We start from the raw sequence: 24,726 nt of genomic DNA, 5'->3' as shown, positions 1-24,726 counted from the left end.
TGTGCCGTCATCAGCAGTGCCCTGGAATACTGCAGACCCATCTGGCTCAGGAACTGGACTACCGAGACCATCACGTACATGGAACTATGGAACTCTGTCTGTTTTGGATACTCTCAAGCATTGTGCTGGATTTATAATAATAATAATCCTTGCATTTGATATAGCGTCTTATCGCACCTTCGAGAGTATATCGCTTCACAGAATATACTGTAAAGTGAATTGACAACATAAGCAACAGCTAACAGCAACAAATTGCATCTGTAAAGCGCCTTTCATGTTGGGAGGACGTCTCAAGGCTCTGGACATTTAGGGATTTCCATCCAAGCTGGGGGTGGAGATAGCCCAATCTGGTGACATTCGGAGCCGGGGCCGTACACAGCCTCGACCCCACCACCCCCTATGCTAGTTTCTAGGGAGGGGCAGCGCACCGCAGACTCTCGTCTCCTCTCTATCTCCCCCTACCCCTTTCCCTCTGTTATGCTCTCTCTCTCCACACCCTTTCCATCTCTACCGCTCTCTCCTTCTCCTGTTTCCTCCCCTTCCCCCCCCCCCCCCCCCCATGCTCTCTCCTCCCCTCTCTCTTGCCCCACTCTCCCTTTTCCCTCTCATGCTTTCACTCTCCACCCCCCTCTCTCTCTCTCTCTCTCCACACCCTCCCTCTCTCGCTCCTCCCCTCTGTCTCTCCTCCCACCCCATTCCCACTCCCATGCTAGCTCTCCTCCTCTCTCTCTCTCTCTCTCTCCTCCCACCCCTCTCTTTGCTCTCTCTCTCTCCTCCCACCTTCCCCTTGCCCATGTTCTGTCTCTCTCACTCTGTGTGACATTAGCTGGAGGGTGTGTGTGTGTGTGAGAGAGTGATGGAGCTGGGGGCTGTGAGGGGCAGTCTGTGGGAGAGCTGAGATCAGAGCCAGAGAGTAGCGCAGCTCTGTCTCACAGACACACACACAGCACAAAGCGCAGTAAACCCATTGCGCTCAGAAGCACATCAGCGCATCACCACTCACTCACTCTCTCACTCACTCACAACGCTATCTGCATAGGAAAGTGCGGATGGACCAGGACAATGATGGGGTAAGGGCACGGGCTGGTGCACAGCAATCATACTATCATTCTTTTCTTTGTTTCTCCTTCTGTTCTTCTCCCATCCGATCAGCAACAGCAAGTGACTGACTGCTGAGTGGTTGGTGGAACTGCTGCTGTCTCTTTGTGTGTTTTGCCACTGAGTGTCACTCCTCTCTAACATCTGGTTCTCACCACCAGGGGCTGTACAGACAGACAGAGACAGAGAGAGACAGACAGAGAGAGAGAAAGAGAGATTGAGATTGTTTGTGTCTTGAGTGAAAGAGGACATTGTAAGATGGAATGGATCCAGGTGGTGATCTGTGGAATTTCGATTTAAAGCCCATCGCAGTCTATGTGGGCACTTTTGTCAGTCTCTTTGGGTTCAGTTTCTATGCACTTTCTCTCACTGTTTTAACTATCTACAGCCTGCTTTAACCAGCTGTAGTCTGGGCCTGAAAGACATATATGATCTATATATTCAGTGTAATGATCGAAACTGTACACAGGGATCTCATGTTCCTCAGTGATGTTCTCTAGTCTCTGTATTGAAAACAAAGCGTCTCTCATGGCTCAGTGATATTCTGTGGTGTCTTATGTAGGAACCTAGGAGTCTCACATTACTCGGTATTGATCTGTACTCTACCTGTAGCTCAGTGGTTAGAGCACTCGCCTCGCAACCGAAAGGACCTGGATTCAATTCCCGACAGGGCAACGTTGGGCAAGTTCCCTTATGCCACCCTTTATTTACCCACCAGTAAATAGGAACCCAGTTGCTAGTCGATTGGCAGATTGCTTTTCTGGGGGTAATAAATCCTTCAAAAAAAGTTTGGTCACTCAATCCATGACTGTTTGTGGGACACTGCTGTGTGCAATTGGCTTCCGCGTTTCACCCACAAAATATACAGTCAATTCACTTTACAGTGTATTCTGTGAAGCGCTTTGAGACGTCTCGAAGACATGATAAGGCGCTATATCAAATGCAAGGATTATTATTATGTCTTTATGTAGTAAACTAGGAGTCTCACATTGCACAATATCGATCTGTACTCTACAGTTTATCGCTGTCTAGTATCAATATGCTCACACTGCTCAGAAATAAACTTTGGTCTAAGCGCTGAATACGAAGGGCTCTGAAGGTGTTGTACTACTTCCAGTGACTATTTGTGGGCATTTGACAAGTTCTGAAGCGCATTCAATGAAATTCAGGGGTAGGCTTTGTTTGGGATAATACATCTCTGAGTCACTGGTTGAATTAATTCAAGTTGAAAATCTTTAGAAACTGCACTTGGTGGAATTGCCACATATTGATTCAGTGCACAGTTTCATTTAATTTTATTCAGTCGAGCCACACTATTTGGGATCAGGGTCACAAAGGTTCCTTGCTTGAGTGTTGAACGATATAACATTTGGCCCATGTATGATTGATGTTCAACTTATTTGCATACCACGTTGCAAGTTTCTAATGTGGTTTTGATTCTTTTTTTTAATACAGACCATTTTTTTGTGTTGCAAAACCTTTCATTCATAACATCTGCTCTGCACCCTCTCAGATTTAGTCTGCTTTGCCTTTTATTTCAGTGTGTGGCTGCGATCCATCGCTTAGAGAAATTATTACTGCTTAATTGTAGTTTCAGCAATTTTCCTTGGACTGAAAAATAAGGAACAGTGCCCAGTAATACTGATGCTTTGTCACATTGCACCAGTTAAAACTAGATTCTTACCATTTGGGGAAGACAAAGATACCTCCAATTCCTTCCGTGTTATTCTATACCAGGGAGGTCCAACTTTTTGGCTGCCAAGGGCCGGATGCCCTATTTGAGAAAGTTCAACTGGCTCCATAAGCAATATTTTTGTGTTTCCCCTTCCAGAAACACATTTACACATTTTCATGTCGGTAGGACGGCTTAAAGCGCTCAACACTGCTGGCTGTTTCCCTACTGAAACAGTCATTGGGTTAGTAGTGATTCTGCAATTGGCTGCTGCATTTCGCCCACAAAATATACAATCAATTCACTTTGAGACGTCTTGAAGATGTGATAAGGCCTAGATCAAATGCAAGGATTATTATTATTATTACTGCACGTGTTGATAATGTTGAAAATAATAATGGGGTCACTCCATCCAGCACTGTTTGTGGGACACTGCTGTGCACAATTGACTGCTGCTTTTCACCCACAATATTTACAGTTAATTCACTTTCACTTTACAGTATATTCTGTGAAGTGCTTTGAGACGTCTCAAAGACGTGATTAGGCGCTTTATTAAATACAAGGATTATTATTTATTCATCAATAATTTGGAAGTAGGTGAATACTTTGGTTGATCATTATAATAATTCTTGTAACCATTGCACTTGTAGATAGGACTTTAAGGGATAAGTTAGGAAGAGAGAAAATCAGAGGATGGTAAATTTGTCAATGGATTGCTTTTACATCAGTTTCTACACGTCAGGACTATGGCCACATTTCATATACTTTATGTTTTTTGTTCAAGTCGTTTATGCAACAGATATCAGTAGACCAAGGGTTACGGAAAAACTTAAACAAATGAATGTTTACGTAACCTAGAAGTGGCCTAGACAGGATATACCTCAGGATCCTCATGGAAATTTGAGGGGAAATCGGTGACTCCCTGGTTAATAATTTTAGGAGCTCAATAAACATTGCAGTCGTACCTGAGAAATGGGGTGGGTGGGTGGGGTGGGACAGCAGATAGTACCCTGGTACTGAAGGAATGGAATGAGATTATAGGCGTGGATAACATTATCAATCTCCCATCTTAAGTGTGTTGTCTGACTGAGATGATAGCAATCTTGCCTCTTAAGGGACAAGTCAGAAACTTGTGGGTTCAATCCCCCACATCAGAAATTTGAATTCACAGTCTTGCGCGATGCTCCAGTGCAGTGCTGGGAATAATAATAATCCTTGGATTTGATATAGCGCATTATCACGTCTTTGAGACGTCTCAAAGCGCTTCACAGAATATACTGTAAAGTGAATTGACTGTACATTTTGTGGGCATCAGCCAATTGTGCACAGCAGTGTCCCACAAACAACGGTGGATTGAGTGATCAAATCCTTTTTCTATTTGTTTTTATTGAAGGGATTATTATTCCCGTGAAAGCGATTCGCCAATTGACTAACAACCAGGTTCCTACTTACTGCTACGTGAACAGAGGGGAGTGGAGTAAGGAAACTTGCCCAACATTTTGCCCTGCCCGGGAATCGAACCTCTTGCTTGCAAGGCGAGTACTAAGATATTCTAAGCTACAATATTCCACTGATGAAATTAAACTAAGGTCCCTTGTGAAACCCTTTGAGATGTACTCCCAATGTGAAAGGCATTATACCAATTGCAAGGATTATTATTCTATATTCCCCTTCATAATAATAATTTATTCTATATTCCCCTTCATAATAATAATAATAATCATCCTTGTATTTGATATAGAGCCTTATCACATCTTTGAGATGTTTCAAAACGCTTCACACAATATGCTGTAAAGTGAATTGACTGTATATTTTTGTTGGCAGCCAGTTGCACACAGCAGTGTCCCACTAATAGTCGTGGATTGAGTGTCAACAATATTATTATTATTATTTTGAAGGGATTATTACCCCCGGAAAGCAATCCACCATTTGACTAACAACCAGCTTTCCATTTACTGCTAGATAAACAGAGGTGTTTCCAACGTTTCGCCCTGCCCGGGAATTGAATCCAAGTCCTCTCGTTTGTGAGGCAAGTGCTCTAACCATTAAGCTGCAGGACTCTACAAAGTCATTATCCTACATGACTTCATGCCTTAGAGCACAAGGTTGGTTGCTGAGCAAGGGAGGATGAAGAGTGCTGCTCACTCACTAGGTCTCACACTCGTTTTCAAATCCCTTCGCTCTCTGGCACCTCCGTACCACTCCAACCTCCTCACTCCCCAATCCACCACCAGTCGCCTTCGCTCGACTGGCACCGGCCTCCTGCTCGTCCTTCGCACTCTCCGACCGACCATCAGAGGTCGCGCTTTCAGCTACTATGCCTAGAAACTCTGGAACACTCCCTCATTCCTGCTGCCTTGCCCCCTCCCCTTTTTCACGACTGTGCTTATGGCAACCTATCCACCCCTGGCTCGGAGTCAGGACGCCACTGTTAAGCACTCTGAGATGCTACCCTGAGTGGAGGGCGCTATATAAGTGTGAGTTGTTGTTGTTGTAGGCCATTGAGAGAGCTGTATCCCTCGATATATGTCCAGAGACGGCAGGGAGGTAATTCAGCATATTTGCAAGGCTGATGAAACCTCTTTAAAAGCAGCCAACATTTAGAATTGCGCATCTCTTCTAGCTCTGATTGTGCTGCAGTCCGTAATGAGCAACTTCTTTAAACAAGCCAAACACACACTTGTATTCAGCTCTTTCTGCTTTAATGTGTGTCCTGACAAAAAAAAGTCGCCAAATGCAATGTTTTTTTCGAAACAAAATCAGTTTTACTTTCATTCTCAGAATGGAAATAGCCTTAAAACAGGTTGTGAAATTCAGAACTAGTTATGCCTCTTTGTCATGCCTGTGCTTAGAAAGAGGAGGTTTTCCCTACACAAAAAAATTAGTCTCCAGATTTTCAAGAAGCAATTAAAAGACCAAGAGTGGATTAATTTGGAAGTCTTGTTGTAGTGGTGTGAAAAGCTTTGCTTAGGAGAAGTTGGAACGTCACACCAACCCACAATGAATGTGGTTATACTATTTAATCTGCACAATAATAATAATAATCCTTGATATAACGCAATATCACATCCTCGAGACAGACATCTCAAAGCGCTTCACAGAATATACTGTAAAGTGTGGGCATATATTTTGTGGGTGAAACGTGGCAGCCAATTGCACACAGCAGTGTCCCACAAATAGTGGTGGATTGTGGAGATATAGATATCAGCCAGAGATTGTTTGAAGCACCATAAAAAGTGCTGGTAGAGTCACACAAATATACTCAGTGTTTCAGGCTCACTGATCCTCCTCTCTCCACTTACATTCTTTGCTGGTTCTGAACAGTCAAAAGTGAAGACCATTTTGGCACGTGGGTCGGTAATCCGAGGACACAGATTTAAGATAGTTGCCAAAAGAACCAGGGGGGAGGTGAGGAGACATTTTTTCACACAGCGAAGTTTAGAGAAGTCTTTCCAGTTTGGAATGAAAGAGTGGTGGAAGCAGATTCAATAACAACATTCAAGAGCGAAGTGGATAGATATTTGGGGAGGACAAATTTTCAGGGCTTTGGGGGAGAAAGCAGGGGAGTGGGATTAATTTGGATAACTCTTTCAAAGAGGCAGCATGGACATGATGGGGCTGAATGGCCTCCTTCTGTGCTGTATGAATTCTATGATTCTATGATTTGAACAATGATTGCATTGAAGGAAAGTGAGAATCAACCTCATTAATTCCAAATTACCGTGACACCCAAGAATAATTTGAATATGAAAACTAATAGAAAGGAGAAAGAATTTCCATTTTTAACTTGTACTATCATGTCAAAAAATCTCAAAGGGCTTTATAGTAAAGTGTAGTGATGTTTTTTTGTAGGTGAACGCGGCTGTCATTTTATACAACGCAAGGACCCGCAAACAGTTGTGAGGTGAATGTTTAATTTCACTCAGTCTGGACTGTGAGCTTAATCATAGAAACAGGAGTAGGCCATTCAGCCCCTCGAGCCTGTTCCGCCATTCTATAAGATCATGGCTGATATGTACCTCAAATCCAATTACCCGCCCTTGCCCCATATCCCTTAATACCCTGACCTAACAAATCTCAAGCTGCGATTGAGGCACCATAAAAAAAAGTGCTGGTGTAGTCACACAATTATGTGTGTGGAATTGGAATCTTCACTCTTGTGACCTTGAATGCTAGCAATTGGACTTGTTTATAGTTGTGGTAAATATAAAACCATTTGTATATGTACTGTAAATACTGTTTATACTTGTGTTTGCCTACAAAATACTAGACACTTGACTTTACCTAATATCCTGCAAAGTCCTCTGGGATGTCCTGACACGCAAGGCGCTTTATAACATGTAAGGGTAATTATGCTGCTTTGTCAATTAGTAGTGATAGATAGCCTGATGACAAAATAACCACTAATTGGTGATCTCCACCTTCCTACTGATATACACGGGTCATCATGATCATTACTGAAGAACACACAGAATTACTTACTTAACAACAACAACAACAACAAGATTCCATTTATAAAGCGCCTTTCACGTCAGGAGGACGTCCCAAGGCGCTGCACAGTTGGGTCATGACCCGAGCATTGGGGGAAATGGTCAGGGTGAGGGGAGAAAAGGGAGGGAGGGAGCGAGGAGGGGGAAATGGTCAGGGTGAGGGGAGGGAAGGGAGGGAGCGAGGAGGGGGGAAATGGTCAGGGTGAGGGAGGGAAAGGGGGGAGCGAGGAGGGGGAAATGGTCAGGGTGAGGGGAGGGAAGGGAGGGAGCGAGGAGGGGGAAGAGAGTCGAGAGGGGGAGCTGAAGGCTCGGTCAAAGAGAAAGGTCTTGAGACCGGCCTTGAAGGAGGAAAGGGAGGAAGCGGCGAAGGCACTGGGGGATAGAGTTCCAGAGCCTCGGGGCTGAGAGGCTGAAGTCCCGGCCACCGATGGTAGGGCGATTGGGGCGGGCGACGTGGAGCAGACCGGAGCCGGAGGAACGGAGGGTACGGGCAGGAAGGTAGGGGGATAGTAGGTTGGAGAGGTAGGAGGGAGCAAGGCCGTGAATGGCCTTGTAGGTGAGGATGAGGATCTTGAAATCAAGAGCTTAGAGTCACTGCAGGAATCTTGGCTCTGCATTGATAAACATCCAGGCTGTGTTTTGAAATACAGTGGTTCAACCAGTTGGACAAATATGCTAATATATTTCACATGCAGTGCTGTATTGACAGGGGAACTGCATTGGAAAGACAAGGTTGGAAATCTATTACTTTTAGTAGACAGGAAAGGATGTTTGGGGGGGCGCGGGGCTGGTTTAGGGCCGGTTAGACTGCTTTTGATTAAGAAATAATAATAATACTTACATTTCATACAGAGCTTATTACGTCTTCGAGATGTCTCAAAGCACTTCACATTTTAATATACAGTCATATTTTGTGTTTCGTGAAACACAAAATATGACTGTATATTAAAATTCTGAGCTCTAACATACATGTGATAGTGTAGCGGGGTGGAAACTAGGAAACTGGATTGACTGTGTATTTTGTAGGCGAATATGCTCAAGAATGAGCTCTATATACAACAACAACAACAACAGCAAGATTCCATTTATAAAGCGCCTTTCACGTCAGGAGGACGTCCCAAGGCGCTGCACAGTTGGGTCATGACCCGAGCAGGGGGGAAATGGTCAGGGGAGGGGAGAGAGCGAGGAGGGGGGAAATGGTCAGGGTGAGGGGAGGGAAGGGAGGGAGCGAGGAGGGGGAAGAGAGTCGAGAGGGGAGCTGAAGGCTCGGTCAAAGAGAAAGGTTTTGAGACCGGCCTTGAAGGAGGAAAGGGAGGAAGCGGCGAAGGGACTGGGGGATGGCGTTCCAGAGCCTCGGGGCTGAGAGGCTGAAGGCCCGACCACCGATGGTAGGGCGGTTGGGGCGGGGGACGTGGAGCAGACCGGAGCCAGAGGAACGGAGGGTACGGGCAGGTAGGTAGGGGGATAGTAGGTTGGAGAGGTAGGAGGGAGCAAGGCCGTGAATGGCCTTGTAGGTGAGGATGAGGATCTTGAAATCAATCCTCTGGGGGATGGGGAGCCAGTGGAGGCGAGCGAGGGTGGGAGTGATGTGGTCGCGGTGTCTGGTGCGGGACAGTACACGAGCTGCAGAGTTCTGAATGACCTGCAGCTTGTGGAGGGAGGTGGCGGGAAGGCCGACGAGGAGAGAGTTCCCATAGTCCAGCCTTGAGGTGACAAAGGCGTGAACCAGGGTTTCAGCAGCGTGAGGGGTGAGGTAGTGCCGTAGTCTGGCGATGTTCCGGAGGTGATGGAAGGCGGTGCCAGTTGTGGTGCGGATGTGAGGGAGAAAGGACAGCTCAGGGTCGAACAAAACGCTGAGGTTCCTGACCGGCTTTGAGAGGCTTCTGGCATCCTTTCTGTCTCCATGAGAGTAAATTTGTGAGGTGTTGGCTGTTGGACTGAGTGCTTTGTGCTTCTCTTTAACCTGCCTGACTGTCCTGTCTCTGCATTTGCCAATCATCTGCTTGAGCCGAAGTAATGTTTAACAAGGTGATTTGTTACCCTGTTGAGAGATTCCCTCCACGTGCATACAGTGACTGCCAAGTGTTAGCTCAGCTACTCTGCACCATGTGATGCAATCAAGGGACAGGGCTCTGCTCTCCATGTGGTTAGAACTGCCTCGTAACACTTATAACTTCCTTCATCCAGACTGAAATGTTTGTAGTGACAGATGTTATAGCTTCAGTGCAAAATATGGGTGATGGAAAAACTTTTTTCCAGCGCCGGTGTAGAATCTGGGACTTACCAAGTCTGAGTTTGTGACTCAGATTTCTTGATACAAAAGTAGATCAGAATCCATGGGCCAACAACAGGCACTCACAGTCAGGTGTGATTGATGAGGTGGAGTCCTGCAGCTTAGTGGTTAGAGTACTCGTCTCGTCCCGCAACAAACACCCCTTAACCCTTCCTCATCTGCACTGCCTACCCTCCCAAACAGTGTCTGCTCCTCAAAAACCATGGTCACTTCTCCCCCACGACCTCAAATCCTCTCTATACCACTCAGCCTATCGCCGTTCCCCACCAGCAAACCTATCCGCATTTCTCTCCAAAATGTCCACTCCTCTCCAACAAAGCCCTTACTATCCACGACCTCATCCTGGATGAGCACATGGATATTCTTGGGCTTACAGAAACCTGGCTCTGGCCCAGTGATCCCATCCCCCTCATTGAAGCCTCCCCTCCTGGCTGCACCTTTCACCACACCCCCCAAATTTTACTCCAAAGTCATCCTGGAGGCAAACAACAATCCAACGTGGCGGTAGGGTGGCCCTCATCTCCCAAGCTTCCCTTGGTGTATCCCCCTATTCCTCTGGCTGTTTCTCCTCCTTTGAGCACTTCACCCTCTACCATCCCTCCTCTCTCTCCTTCAAAATCCTCCTAGTTTACTGCCCCCCCAAAAAAAACCTTCTGACTCCTTCCTCACCAATATCTTTCTCTCCTCTCATCACTGTCCCTCTGCACTGAACAGCTGCTCATAATGGGTGATTTCAAACTCCACCTAAACTCCCCTTGCACCATCTCCTCAGATTTCACTGCCCTCTTCTCCTCCCTAAACCTCACCTTCCACATCAACTCGTTGACCCACAACCGTGGCCACTCCCTCAACCTCGTCATCACACACGGCCTTGACATTTCCGACCTGCCAATCACAGACAAGGCCATTTCGGACCACTTCCTCATCTCCCTCTCCTCCCACATCCTCCTCCCCTTTTCCAAACCCTCCACTATTTCTTTCCGTCCCTGGAAAAAGCTTCCCCCTGAGTACTTCACAAATGCCCTCTCTTCCTCGGACCTCCTTTCCGCAGCGATCCTGATGCAGTTGTCAAGCTGCTGAATGACCGTCTCTCCCCAATCTTGAATTCCCTGGTGCCCCTGAAATACAGCATTGTTTCCAAACCCACCCTCTCCCCCTGGTACAACATCTCCGCTCACTCAAAACACAAACCCAAATGCTTGAGCGCAGATGTCAGAAATCCGTTCTCACGATTCACTCGTGGCTCGAGTACCTCCACACCTACCACCTCTCCCTTTCACAGGCCCAAACCGACTTTTACTCCAAAGTCATCCTGGAGCTAAAGACACTGTTTTCCACTGTCCATCACCTCCTCCGTGCACCTCCTCAAGCCCCCTCGATTCTCACATCAAACGCCAAGTGCAAAGATGTCCTAGACGTCTTTGCCTCAACAATTGAAAACATCTGCTTGGTTGCATCTTCCTCCCCTCCATGTCCCCTTCCACCCCACCCAGCCAGTCCACACACCGCCTTCTTTTTCCGCCACGGCTCCTGCTACTCCCTCTCCTTACACTCCTTTGCTCCCATTTCTTCCTCCTCCCCCAACCACAATCACCTGGATGAAGTTCACTACCTGCTACCTTGACCCCCTCCCCACCCAGCTGCTGGTCACTCAATTCCCCCTTCTCTCCTCCCTGCTGGCCAACATGGTCAACCAGTCTCTCGCCTCAGGCTCTGTTCCACTTCCCCTGAAAACCGCTGTCATTACACCCCTCCTCAAAAATCCACCCTCGATCCCTCTAATCTCTCACACTACCGTCCCATCTCCAATCTTCCCTTCCTTGTTCATTCATGTGTTAGAATTTACAGTTTTTGTATAATGTTAGAATCATAATAGATGTTGCGAACGGATTAACTTTTAAGTTAAGTGTGGGGGGCAACTGGACTGACACTCATGATTAACACTCAAGAGCAACAAAAGGCAACCCTCAAGAATAGCAGCTAACAAGCAAGTTGCTTAAATTAGAGGACCTTGGTTCCATCTGATAAGAAATAACCAGTCACTTAAAAGGAATGTACTAATGATCCCACCTAACAAAGTAACAAGCATCAGATAACAGGGGTCTTAAGGACAATGTGTATGTGTGCTGAGGCACGTACACACCATGATGACCCAGCATGATTTCGGCCAGGTGATCTAATGTCCGCACCATGATTGGATGAACATCAGTATAAGAGTTACGATAACTTTGTGTACGGGGCCATCCCGCGTCGCGGAGACAAGGGTACGTGAGATGGGGCCATCCCGGGTCGCGGAGACAAGGGTACGGGAGATGGGGCCATCCCGGGTCGCGGAGACAAGGGTACGGGAGATGGAAGACTGAGAGCTAGAAACACTAAGACTGAGGATATCAGATGGAAGATTGAAAGCTGTAAGCAAGAAGACTGAAAGCATGAAGAATCAAGCTTGTGTGCTGCAAAGACACAGTGTTCCACTCGAAATATCTACGGTGGTATTGTTCTGTTATAAGATCTGTTGATTGTACCGGCCTTTGGTCTGACCCATCGGGATATTGGGGAATAACGAACGAATAATAATAAAACAGTCAAATATCCGGTTGCAAACGGATTATGGCTGATTTTATTTTCTCACACGTGGAACACATTGTTGCAGGTCAACTTTGGTCACACCTCTCCTTCCACTCCGTCCTTGAGTACCTGCAGTCTGGTTTTCGCCCTGACTGCCCACAACATAGACACAGCACTTGTCAAAGTCACAAACGACATTCTCTCTATCTGTGACCAGGGCTCCCTCTGCCTCCTCGTCCTCCTGGATCTCTCTGCCGTGTTCGAACCATCTTCCACCATCAGCTCTTCTCCCTCATCTAACTCAGTTGGTTTGAGTCCTACTTAACCAACCACCTCCATTTCATCTCAGCAAATGGTTCCTCCTCTCACCCCCACCCGGTCACATGTGGAGTACCTCAGGGCTCCATCCTTGATCCTCTTCTTTTCCTTATCTATAAGCTCCCTCAGAGCGATGTCATCCACGGACACGGAGTATACTTCCAAATGCGGATAACACACAAATCTACTTTGCCTCCTCTAGTACCAACTCCAGGTTTGCCGATGTTCTATCAGCTTGTCTGGCAGACATCAAGGCCTGGATTAGTGTAAACTGCAGCTGGATATGGGCAAGACGGAAACCATACTCCTTGGCTCCTGTCAATGTCTTCAATCCTGCAGATCTAAACTCCTCAACCCCTCTGAGCTCTCCCTCAGACTCACCGAACCAGTGTGCAAACTAGGCATCTGGTTCGACTCCCAACTGACCTTCCTTCCCCACATCTGGTCCCTGACCAGGACTGCTTTCTTCCACCTCCGTCACATTGCCCACCTCTGACCGAACCTTACCCCAAATGCAGCCGAAACCCTTGTGCATGCTTTTGTCACTTACCGCTTGGATTATTCAGGATGGAGACATGGAGCAGGCCGGAGCCCGCGGAACGGAGAAAGCGGGCAGGTTGCTAGGGAGTCAGCAGGTCAGCGAGGTAGGAGGGGGCAAGGCCATGGATGGCCTTGAAAGTGAGAACGAGGATCTTGAATTCGATCCTCTGGGGGATGGGGAGCCAGTGGAGTCGGGCGAGGGTAGGAGTAATGGGGTCATGGAGCCTGGTGGTGAGAGTACACAAGTTGCAGAGTTTTGGATGATCTGCACCGTGTGAAGGGAAGAGTTGGGAAGGCCGATGAGGAGGGAGTTCCCGTAATTGAGCCTTGATGTGACGAATGCGTGGGTGAGGTTTCGGCAGCCTGAGGGGTGAGGCAGTGGCGGAACCTGACAATATTGCGGAGGTGGTGGTAGGCAGTGCCGGTCACGGCGCGGATGTGGGGGAGAAAGGACAGTTCAAGGTCAAACAAAGACTGGTTCCTGACTGGCTTAGTGAGGTTGAGTGTGCAGCCGTGGAGGCTCATGCTGCCAGTGCCCGAGGTGCAGAGGCGCTGGCACGAGCCAATCAGGAGGGCCTCGGTCTTGCTGACATTGAGTGGGAGAAAGTTGTCCCTCTTCCAGGACTTGATGTCGGACAGACAGTCGGTTAGGATGCCAGTAGTCCTGGAGTCCAGGGTGGAAGCAGAGAGTTAGAGTTGGGTGTCATCCGAGGACAGAGCTCTGAGGAACACCACACAAGATGGTCATGGATTGAGTGACCAAATTATAATTGTTTTATTTATTTTGAAAGGATTATTACCCCCGGAAAAAAGATCTGCCAATTGCCTAACAACCGGGTTTCTACTTACTGGTAGGTAAACGCAAGCGTGTGGAGTAAGGAAACGTGACCAACGTTTCACAGGACTCCAGAAAGAGTCCTGTATCTTAGCGGTATCTCTATAATACCCCAAAGGCTAATGGACTTGATACACAGATATCACCAGGCTGTGTAGAACGAAGAGTCCTACAAAAAGCAACAGTCCCTGTAACTGTTTCAAACTACTGTGCTTATGGCAGACACTTTTATTAAGTAGTAACAGTCTTTCGCTCTGGAGTGATTCAGTTCTTTCCCTCCCCTCTCTTCCTAATATTTTCTGTAAGAGCCACACATTACAGTGACTCTTCATGGAGCCAGTAATAACTCAAGGCATGGTCGAAAAGGAAGGTCATGAGATGAACCTTAAAAGAGGTGAGGCAGGGGTGAGTTGGGGGGACTTTGGGTGGAGTTCTGCCGAGCTGGGCAGATTGGGCTCTTCATAAAACCTTGGACTTTTACAGTGTGAGAGGAGGCCGTGTGGCCTGTCATGTCTGTGCTGGCTGTTTGAAAGAGCAATGTTTTCAGTCCCATTTGCCAACGTTTTCCCCATACCTGTACAAATTACACCTGCTTAGACATAATAATAATAACGATAATAATCATAATAATCCTTGCATTTGATATAGCGCCGGATCGTGTCTTCGAGACGTCTCAACGCGCTTCACAGAATATACTGTGAAATGAATTAACTATGTATCGTGGGCGAAACACGGCAGCTATTTGTGAACAACAATGTTCACAAAACAGTGGTGGATCCTTTTGGAAACTAATATTGATTCTGCCTCTGCCGAAGCACCTAACCTTTTAATTAGCATGACTGACCTCTGGCACGTCACCAAAGTGTTCATTGTTCATGTGCAGAGCAGGAAAGGAAAGTGAAGGCAGACTATTAAATCACAGGGTTCATCCCAGCCGAGCTCAGTCCTGATCTCCCACAAATGTACAGTCAATTCACTTTACAGTGTGTTCTGTGAAGCGCTTTGGGACGTCCTCCCGACGTGAAAAGCGCTATATCAAATGCAAGAATTATTATTATTATCTCCCTTGACCTTCCAGCGCTTTTGCTTGTCCTCCCGATGGGAAAAGCGCTCTTTAAATGTAATTTTGTGATTCCAGGTCCCGACCTGAGGCTTGAACCCACAACCTTCTGACTCAGAGGCGAGAATCTACCACTGAGCCAGGCTGACACACAAACTACCTATGACTATAGTACAAATGTAGACTTATACAAATGTGCTTCTCATATCAGGAAGCTGTCCCAAGCCTCTTGGCACCTGTGGGAGAGGAGGGGGTGAGCCAAGGGGGGGAATGGGGAGGGCAAAGATGACCAATGGCATGGTTGAAGAGGAAGGTCTTGAGATGAACCTTGAAAGAGGTGAGGAAGGGGCAAGTCAGAGGTACTCCGGGATGGAGTTCCATTGAACTGGGGAAGATTGGCTGATGGTTTGGCTGATAGGGCGGGAGATGTGAAGCAGACTGGTGCCTGCTGAACGAAGGGAGTGTCTAGATTGGTACTGTCATGTTTCACAAACCTTATTTATGCTGGGATAAAAACAGAAGTCGCTGGGAACACGCATCAGGTCAGACAGCATCTATGAAGAGAAGAAAATGAGTTAACGTTTCAGTTCTGATGAAAGGTCATAGACCTGAAACGTTAACTCATTTTCCTCTCTCCATAGATGCTGCCTGACCTGCTGCGTGTTCCCAGCGACTTCTGTTTTTATTTCAAATCTCCAGCATCTACGGTATTTTGTCTTTTATTTATGTTGGGATTCCCCTACCTGTCGGGATTTTGGCTTACATGTGTACACCTCCACGTCTCATTGACGAGCCAGACAGACTGGGTGGGTCAACCATCCACTGTGTTACTGTGGACAACTGTGGACCTTCCAGGCTTTGCCAGATGTGTCTCCTGAGAACTGATGTTCGTAATATCATTATAAAGGGTACAATGAAAGCTTGGGGCATTAGAATTAAAGATTGTCCAAAATCTAATAAACTGTTAGAACAGGCTTGATGTTCCCATAGTCGCCTCTTCCTGTTTTCCTGGTGAACCACAGGAAGATCTCACTTAATCCCTTGTTCAAATGTTTAAGAATGGCGGTGGTGTAATATTCCACTTTCATGCTTCTCTTCTGGTGGACTCCTGGCTACAGGACTCGAGAGAAAGACGTTGTCAATCCATCTTTACGCCAATTTATTTAGTTCATATATTTCTCATATTCCTTAATCAATTTCTTGGCGTCATAGCTATCTGACTCACTATTCAATTTGCCGACTCAGTCTGCGTCCACTGTGCGTAGAAAATCGGCTTGCCTCTGGGGCTCCCATTCCTCTTACGACCAGGAGAGGATCATCTTTTCAAGTTGCCAGTTACTGGAGAAGCCTTCCTGGTAGTGACACAGATTCTGAACTCAGGATTTGATCCAGAACAATGTGCTGAATAAAATATTAAGTAGGATTAAATGCTCTCAAAAGGTTGTGTCAGCCTGGCTCGGGTGGTAGCACTCTTGCGTCCACGTCAACTTGATCTTGTCTACATGTTCAGGTGGGCATTGTGGAGTCCTGTAGCTCAGTGGTTCGAGCACTCGCCTCGCACGCAAGAGACCTAGGTTTGATTCCTGGCAAGTTCCCTAACTCCACACACCTCTGCAGTAAGTAGGAACCCGGTGGTTAGTCGATTGGTCAATTGCTTTTCCGGGGGTAATAATTCCTTCAAAAAAAAATTGATCATGGGTGTTTGTGGGACATTGCTGCGTACAACTAGGACACCTTGAAGATGTGATAAGGTGCTATATCAAATGCAAGGATTATTATTATTATTAAAGATCTCATGGCACTATTGAGAAGCTGTCAACAACCCCCAAATAAAATTGGTCACTCAATCCATGGTTGATTTTGGGACATTTGTGCTGCCAGCAAATTGGCTGTTGCTTTCGCCTAAATATACAGTTTAGTGCACGTCACAGTATTTTCTCTGAAGCACTTTGAGACGACTTCCCGACATGAAGAGCGTTCTATCAAATGTAAGGATTATTATTTGAAAGAAATCGCCAGACCTTACCGGTTTAAAATATATGTGGTGTTGTAAGTACTGTAAGCAAGGGAAGGCCTTTATTTGTTTGGTCCAGGAGTCATTTGGGGTAAGACTGATGCTAGTGGAAGAAGGACAAGTGAAGCTTGGAGCTGCAAATGTAGTGGATGGGACTGTTTGGCCCATGTGTATGTGTGCTTGCGTGTGGTGAGGGAAAGCAGCACTATTATTTTATCTGTCTGGGGGCAGAATAATTTGACAGTTCTGTCTGAAAAGCCACGAAAAGTCGGCATCTGTGGTGTGTCTACGAGATGCTGAGGTGACCTTACTCATGGGTATGTGTTGTTAACGTCATTCAAAGAATAAGGAGGGCTGTGGTAAAATCTACCCATTTTTGCTGTGTGCTATGACATATTTATAATTCGGAGCTACTTGTGTAATATAGCAGCAGACAGTTGGCGTTCAGAAATTGAAACCCAAGCGGATGTTAAGAGAGCAATCCTGATAAGAGCTGATGGCTTCTAACGATGCACTGGTTCCCTAAACAGGTCTCCTTTTCATGGGGACTGAGCTGCTTGTTGCACTTGTGGATCAGTCTTTTCTTGCAGCTGTGCTGGGCTATGGTGCGCAATGTGCGTCAGTCCCACTGACTGAGTTGTCTTATCTGCTGAGTGAGTAAATGCTGCTGTATACGGTGCATTCACTGTCTCACTCCTGGCAACTCTGGAGATATGCCAGAGGCTGACCCTCTCCTCCAGCAGCCTTGTATTCCAAGAATCAAACCATGTTACGTACAGCACAGAGACATGATTTTCAGTCCATCGCACACATCCGTGGTTGCTGGTTTTTTTTCCCACTCTCCTGCTCGCTCCCCACACATCTTTAAATATTCTTCCTTTTCAACCGTCTATCATGTCTTTGAGACATCTCACAGAATATAGTGTAAAGTGAATTGATTGTATATTTTGTGGGCGAAATGCGGAAGCCAATTGCGCACAGCAGTGACCCACAAACAGAGTGGAACGACGGACCAAATTATTTTTATCTTTAACATTTTTGAAGGGATTATTACCCTGGAAACAATCCGCCTATCAACTAACAACTAGGTTCCTACTAACTGCTAGGTAAACAGAGGCGTGTGGAGTAAGGAAACTTGCCCATCGTTTCGCCCTGCCGGGAATTGACAGATTTCCATTACCTGTTTGTGGTAGAGCATTCTGTATACAAAGATTTTTTTCGCAATACCCCTGGTTTATTAATATGTTAGTGCATGAGTATCAGTATCTAGTAGTTGAGTTAAACAGTCTAGCTTTATCTTGACCATGTCATGCTTGTGCTATGAGACATCATTATCGGGGTTAGCATGGGATTATTGAGGGATTATTAATAAATCTTCCTTGGATTTGATAGTGCTGTGAGACCCTACCCCACTCCGAAGGGTGCTATATAAATGTAAGTTGTTGTTGATAAAATATTTCATATTGAGAGGATATCTTGAAGGATATATTGTAAAGTACAGTGACTGTGTATTTGTAAGCCAACATAGCAGCCGATTTGTGCACAGAAATGCTCCACAAACAGTCAGGAAGTGAATGACCAATTTCATCCAGTGGCGAATTGAGGGTCAGAGCACAAGAGGAAACCCCCTTCTCTTTTTGAATAGTGTTCACGGTTTACATGTGTTAGGACACCTTGTGTTAAATCTCTATCAAGCCTTTTTTCTCCTTTATGCTATGGCTCACACTGGTGTTTGACCCCAGTTGAATTTATCGAGTTAAAAACGTTAGCTGAAATTGATTGAATTGGGGCCACATTTTACCACCCTCCAATTGTTGGCCTGTTGAGGACTGGTAAGGCAGCACTAAACAACAACAACTTGCATTTATATCGCACCCCTCACGCAGGGTAGGAACCAGAGCATTGAAGGTTTATGAAACCTGGGCCTCCCGAGGACCGTGTGGGTCATAATCGCAACATTGAGCAATTCGGAAAGCTCTTTGTCCTTGTCTCTTATCAATGAGACAGTGCTGGACACAAAGGTATCCCGCATCATAGATCCAGTATCTTAGATGTATAAACACTGGCCACATTATAATGATTATAATCCTTTTATTTGACATAGCACCTTATCACAACTTCGAGACATCTCAAAGTGCTTCACACGATATACCGTAATGTGAATTGACATATTTTGTGAGCGAAACACGGCAGCCAATTGCGCACAGCAGTTTCCCACAAACAATCGTGGATTAAGTGACCAAATATTTTTTTGAGGGACTATTACCCCTGAAAAAGTGATCCGCCAATCGACTAACAACGAGTTCCTACTTATTGCTAGGTAAACAGAGGTGTGTGGAGTAAGGAAACTTGCCCAACGTTTTGCCCTGCCTGGGAATCAAACCCAGGTTTCTTGCTTGCGAGTCGAGTGCTCTAACCACTGAGCTACAGGACACCATTAGTTTGTAAAGGCTTTGTTATTTATTGCTGTATGTTTAAATAAGATATTTCCTAAATGGATGATGTTAAGAATTTGCGTGTTACCAAAGTGTGGAGAATATGAAGTATGACTATGAGAATATGAATATTTAAGAAAAGAAAACTAAATGTCTGTGTAGCAACAGTGGAAAATGTCTTTATGCCTGTTAATTCCCCAAATTAGGGCAACTGTTAAGGATACCAGTGATTTAGGCAACAAAAATGCATCCCATTTAGGTCACAACTGTGAGCATGAGCTTGTCCTCATTTACACAACAGTAGCTCTTGATGCTGCAAAGAGCTGTGCTTACTGTAAATCAGCGCTTGTGAAACAGAACCAGCGTGTGGAGTCATCATCATCTGTGTGTGAGTGGCAGGGCGTCAGACCCCAGATGTCTTGTGGATCTAAATGTGCGATTGTATTTTAGCAGAGAGTAGGGTTGTAAGAGAGTGATTTGTACTGTGGAGTTAACCCTTTAATTGCAGAAATAGTGTTTTGTCTTTTATTCTGTCCTGAACATGGGAAAATACACATTGGACAATGTAAAATCAGATCTACCTGACACTGGGCTTTCTATTATTCCTCAAATACTTGTAAAGAATACTCCTGTCTTTAGTTATCATGTCTAATGACCCACACCCTGGCCTTTCTTAGCCTTTCCTGCTATTTTTCTCTTTGTCTCTGTATCTCTCCCTGTTTCTCTCTTTCTCAGTAATGGAGGTTAGCCTCCAAAGAGATTGGGATTCTTGTGTGAAAACCAATCGAGTCTGTTTCTACTACACTGTCTCGATAGAGACAGAATTCCAACCCTTTGGGATAGTCTCTATCGATTTCTCTCAGCCTCTCACTCTCTTTGCTCTATACCTGTCTCTCTCTCTCTTTCTCTCTCTAACTTTTTTTCACACTCTTTCTCTTTGGCTTTTTCTGTTTGTCTTTTTTACATCATTATCATTAGATGTCATACTGGCTCTTTTGATACTGGAGTCCTGTAGCTTAGTGGTTAGAGCTTTTGCCTTGCAAGCGTGAGGACTTGGGTTTTATTCCCGCCAGGGTGGAACGTTGGGCAAGTTTTCTTACCCACACGGCTCTGTTTATTTAGCAGTAAGTAGGAACTTGGTTATTAGTTGATTGACGGATCACTTTTCCGGGGATAATAATTCCTTAAGAAAAAAAATTTGGTCACTCAATCCATGACTGTTTGTGGGACACTGCTGTGTGCCATTGGCTGCCGTGTTTCGCCCACAAAATATACAGTCACTCCACTTTACAGTATATTCTGTGAAGCGCTTTAAGACGTCTCAAAGACATGATAAGGCACTGTATGAAAATGCAAGGATTATTATTATTACAACAGCCCTGATTCACGCAAGTCTGCAAATCTGTAACAATGCATTTTCCCTCTGAAAAAGTCATTAGAAAAATTGAGGGAAAAGCAAATCTCAGTGACTTGGAATGAGCACTTGACTAACAATGAGAAATTGCTGTGTGTTTTGGCAGTGTAAGAGATCTCTTTTAAAAACAACCTAGAATAACAGCAAGCCTGCAGGGGAAAAAAGGGGACAGTTTTGAAGATTTTCTTTTTTTCAAACCGTTACAAAATAATAACTCTTGTGTTTCCTCCCCCCAGACTGAGAAGTTTGTTTGGGTCAACAAGGCATCACCACACGCACAGAGTGTCGCCAAGGCCAAATACGAGTTCCTATTCGGTACCCCTGTGGAAGAGGAGTTGTTAGAAAGCGGTAAGATGCAACATAAATGTCTTTGAACTGCACAACAAATCAGTTTATTTATTGACTGTGGAAATACTGTTCCTCCCTTTCCCCCCACTCTCCCTAACTTCTGCACGGGCTGAAATGTTCGTGGTCGTACAGGCTAATACTGGGTGGAATTCCAGGCCTGAGAAAGGATTTCAAACAAACAAGTTCCTGTCAACTCAAATGAATCAGGGTTGTTGGTATTCTGGAGAAATATTAGTGTCAAAAAGTTGATGCATCAGTGTGTGACTCCAACATTGTTTGCTGTCAGTCAAGTACGCACCACATGAAGCGTGCTTTCTACTCCGGAGCCTTGGGATATTCTCCAGACGTAAAAGGCGTTGTACAAATGTAATTTGTTGTTGTTGCTCCGATGGGACCCCAGGTATGTGCTGTCCAGGAGAATCCTTGGAGCACATCCTGCTTGTCCGAGGTGCCTTTTGTAACAGCACTGACGCAGGTGACATGTAAATTCAGATCTCCATGTGGATGTTGAATGGGTTTGCTCTCACTTGTTTTCAAATCCCCTCATGCTCTCGCACCTCCCTACATCTCCGACCTGCTTACCTCCCCACTCCACTACCCGCTGCCTTCTCTCGGCTGGTTCCGGCCTCCTGTTCATCCCTCTTCCCCTCCATTCCACTATCGGCGGCCGTGCTTTCAGCCACTATGCCCCGAAACCCTGGAACTCCCTCCCTCAATCCTTCCGCCTTGCCCCCTCCCTCCCCACTTTCGAATCCCTCCCAAAGACCTTCCTTTTTGATCATGCTTATGGTCACCTCCCTCTTGCCCCCTCCCCCTGGCTCAGGGTCAGAATCCGCCATTGTCAAGCACTCTGGGACACTACCTCATGTGAAGAGCACTATATAAATACAAGTTGTTGTTGTTCGCTGGATAGACAATTGTTACTGTATTACTTAGGGAAGATTCTACTTGTACTGAACGGTAGAACCTGCGATTGAAGGGGGGGAAGTTCAGAACAAATCTATGGAAACACTACTTCAGTGAGCAACTAGTAAACTTAGGCAACAGACTCCCTAGGGTGACGATGGAAGCAGACAATGTTGTTTATTTCAAGAACAAAATAGATAGATTTCTGCTAGAAAATAATATCTAGGGATACAATACAAAGTTTGGGACACAACATGTCAAGCGATCGCCATGGTGGAAGGCGAACTAGATGGACCTTGGTCTTCTTCCACCTAGAAAATTCTTATGTTCTGAATAGTTTTTTTTTGGTGGTGACGTTTTGTGACCAGGATAAACATCTTGTGTGCATTTTTGGAATGTGTCTAATGTATAATATATATATATATATATTCAGAGTATGTAAATGTTGTGGTGTATTGTGTATATGTGCAGTGTCTATAAATAGCCACTAGACATCTTGGAGGCACTGTAGTCTAATAACCTTTGTTAAACTGCATTTGGAGCAGAAATTCTAGAAACTGTTAAGAGAAATGTCTGGTTTGCAATGTGCTTTGCCCCAGAGCACATTTAGTCATTCACTCAGTAATTCAATCAGAGAAAAGGACAGAAAGTGCAGACGAGAGAGACTGGAAGAAATATTTTACTCACAGGATAATCGATACGCGGCAGAATTAACAAAAACGACCAAAGCAGTTGGTGTATTGATTGAAATAGATAAGTATCTTCCTACAGCATTACTGCAGAATAAAGGATGGGTGGACTGAAATTAACAAATAATAATAAAATTAATAATAATCCTTGCATTTGATGTAGCACCTTCATGTCAGGAGGACGTTTCAAAATGCTTCACAGGATATACTGTAAAATGTAGTTACTGTGTGCTTTGTAGTTGAATACATCAGCCAATTTGAGTACAGCAGTGACCCACAAACTAAATGACGGATGTTATCTGGAGGATGAATGAGTTTAGAAGGTTGAGGGGGACCTAATTGAGGTGTTACAAATGATAAAGGGATTAGTTACGGTAGATACAGAGAAACTGCTTCCTCTGGTGGGAGAATCCAGAACGGGGGAGGGGACATCATGTTAAAATGAGAGCTAAGCCATTTAGCAGTGAAATCAGGAAGCATTTTTTCACACAAAGATCAGTGGAAATCTGGAACTCTCTCTGCCAAAAGGCTGTGCATGTTGGATCAATTGAAATTTTCGAGACTGAGGTGGATAGATTTTGCTAGGTCAGGGTATCAAGGGATACGGAGCATGGGCGGGTAAATGGAGTTGAGGTACAGATTAGCCATGATCGAATAGAATGGTGGAACAGGCTTGAGGGGCTGAATGGCCTACTCCTGTTCCTATGTTTGTTAATACTCCACGAGGCACGATGGTTTCTGTGCCATTAGAGCCATTCTGCATATTGTGCAGTTTCTGCTTGATTGACTCGAGGATCAGGGAGAATCTATGCAAACCTGTTCCACCGGATGATAGAAGAGGTTGTGTGCAGCCCTTCACATTCTATCTTCTGATCTCCAAGGTAAACAAAACTTGCATTTTCTTAGCTCCTGAAATGTCTGAAAGCCTTTCAAAAGTCACATTAAAATGCAGTTGTTTGGGCCAATAAACTCACAAGTCTGTTTTTTAATAGAGGTCGCAAAAACATGGCTGACAGTTAGCACTACCAGGTTGTCAGGTCAGCACTGATACCACTTCCTGCATGTTGCGCATTTATATAGCGACTTTCATGCCGAGCGGCGTCCCAGAGCGCTTAACAGTGGTGGAGCCCGATTCCAAGTCAGGGGGAGGGGAAAGGTGACCGTAGGAACGGTCGAAGAAGAAAGTCTTCAAGGGCGACCTGAAAATGGGGAGAGAGGGGGCAGGCGAAGGGATTGAGGGAGAGAGTTCCACAGCTTCAAGGTGGGAGGGGGGTAGGGCGGGTAGTGACTGAACGCATGGCTGCTGATGCTGGGGAGGAGGGTCCAGGGGCCAAGGAGGAGGCTGGAGCCACTCGAGCGGAGGCAACAGGTAGTGGTGTAGGGAGAGAGCAAGTTGGAGAGATAGTGGGGTGCCAAGCACCCCTGGTGTTATTTCCTATGTGCAGCAATTGTGCAAGAAGTTGACCAGTCAACGGTAGAAATCGGGAGTGTACCTCGGGTCCTGTATAATAATAATAATAATAATCCTTTTCATATATATTATTTTTTTGAAGGACTTACCACCCCCGGTAGAGCGATCCGCCAATCGACTAACAACCGGGTTCCTGCTTACTGTTAAGTGTGTGGAGTAAGGAAACTTGCCCAATGTTTCATCCTGCCCGGGAATCGAAATTAGGTCTCTCGCTTGCGAGACAACAACAATAAGATTGCATTTATAGAGCGCTTTTCACGTCGGGAGGACGTCCCAAGGCGCTGGACAGTTGGGTTGGGACCCGAGCAGGGGGGAAATGGTCAGGGGAGGGGAGGGAGCGAGGAGGGGGGAAATGGTCAGGGGAGGGGAGGGAGCGAGGAGGGGGGAAATGGTCAGGGTGAGGGGAGGGATGGGAGGGAGCGAGAAGGGGGAAGAGAGTCGAGAGGGGAGCTGAAGGCTCGGTCAAAGAGAAAGGTTTTGAGACCGGCCTTGAAGGAGGAGAGGGAGGAAGCGGCGAAGGCACTGGGGGATAGAGTTCCAGAGCCTCGGGGCTGAGAGGCTGAAGGCCCGACCAC

The 24,726-nt window shown here is 45.8% G+C and overlaps 1 protein-coding gene across 2 annotated transcripts in view; it reads left to right on the top strand.

The window, feature by feature from the left end:
* Positions 1-1,016: 1,016 nt before the first annotated feature.
* Positions 1,017-24,726, top strand: part of psd3l (pleckstrin and Sec7 domain containing 3, like) — a 217,391-nt gene continuing 193,681 nt past the window's right edge. For both annotated transcript variants that reach the window (XM_007908594.2, XM_042336805.1), the window contains exons 1-2: positions 1,017-1,070; positions 20,974-21,085. In XM_007908594.2, coding sequence (XP_007906785.2) covers positions 1,050-1,070; positions 20,974-21,085 — 133 coding nt within the window. In that variant the 5' untranslated portion in view covers positions 1,017-1,049. The remainder of the gene's footprint in view (positions 1,071-20,973; positions 21,086-24,726) is intronic.

Source organism: Callorhinchus milii, unplaced genomic scaffold (genome assembly GCF_018977255.1).
Source record: "Callorhinchus milii isolate IMCB2004 unplaced genomic scaffold, IMCB_Cmil_1.0 Scaffold1, whole genome shotgun sequence".
NCBI lineage: Eukaryota > Metazoa > Chordata > Chondrichthyes > Chimaeriformes > Callorhinchidae > Callorhinchus > Callorhinchus milii.
The sequence above is the reverse complement of the archived record's forward strand: the minus strand, read 5'-3'. Positions and strand labels throughout refer to the sequence as shown.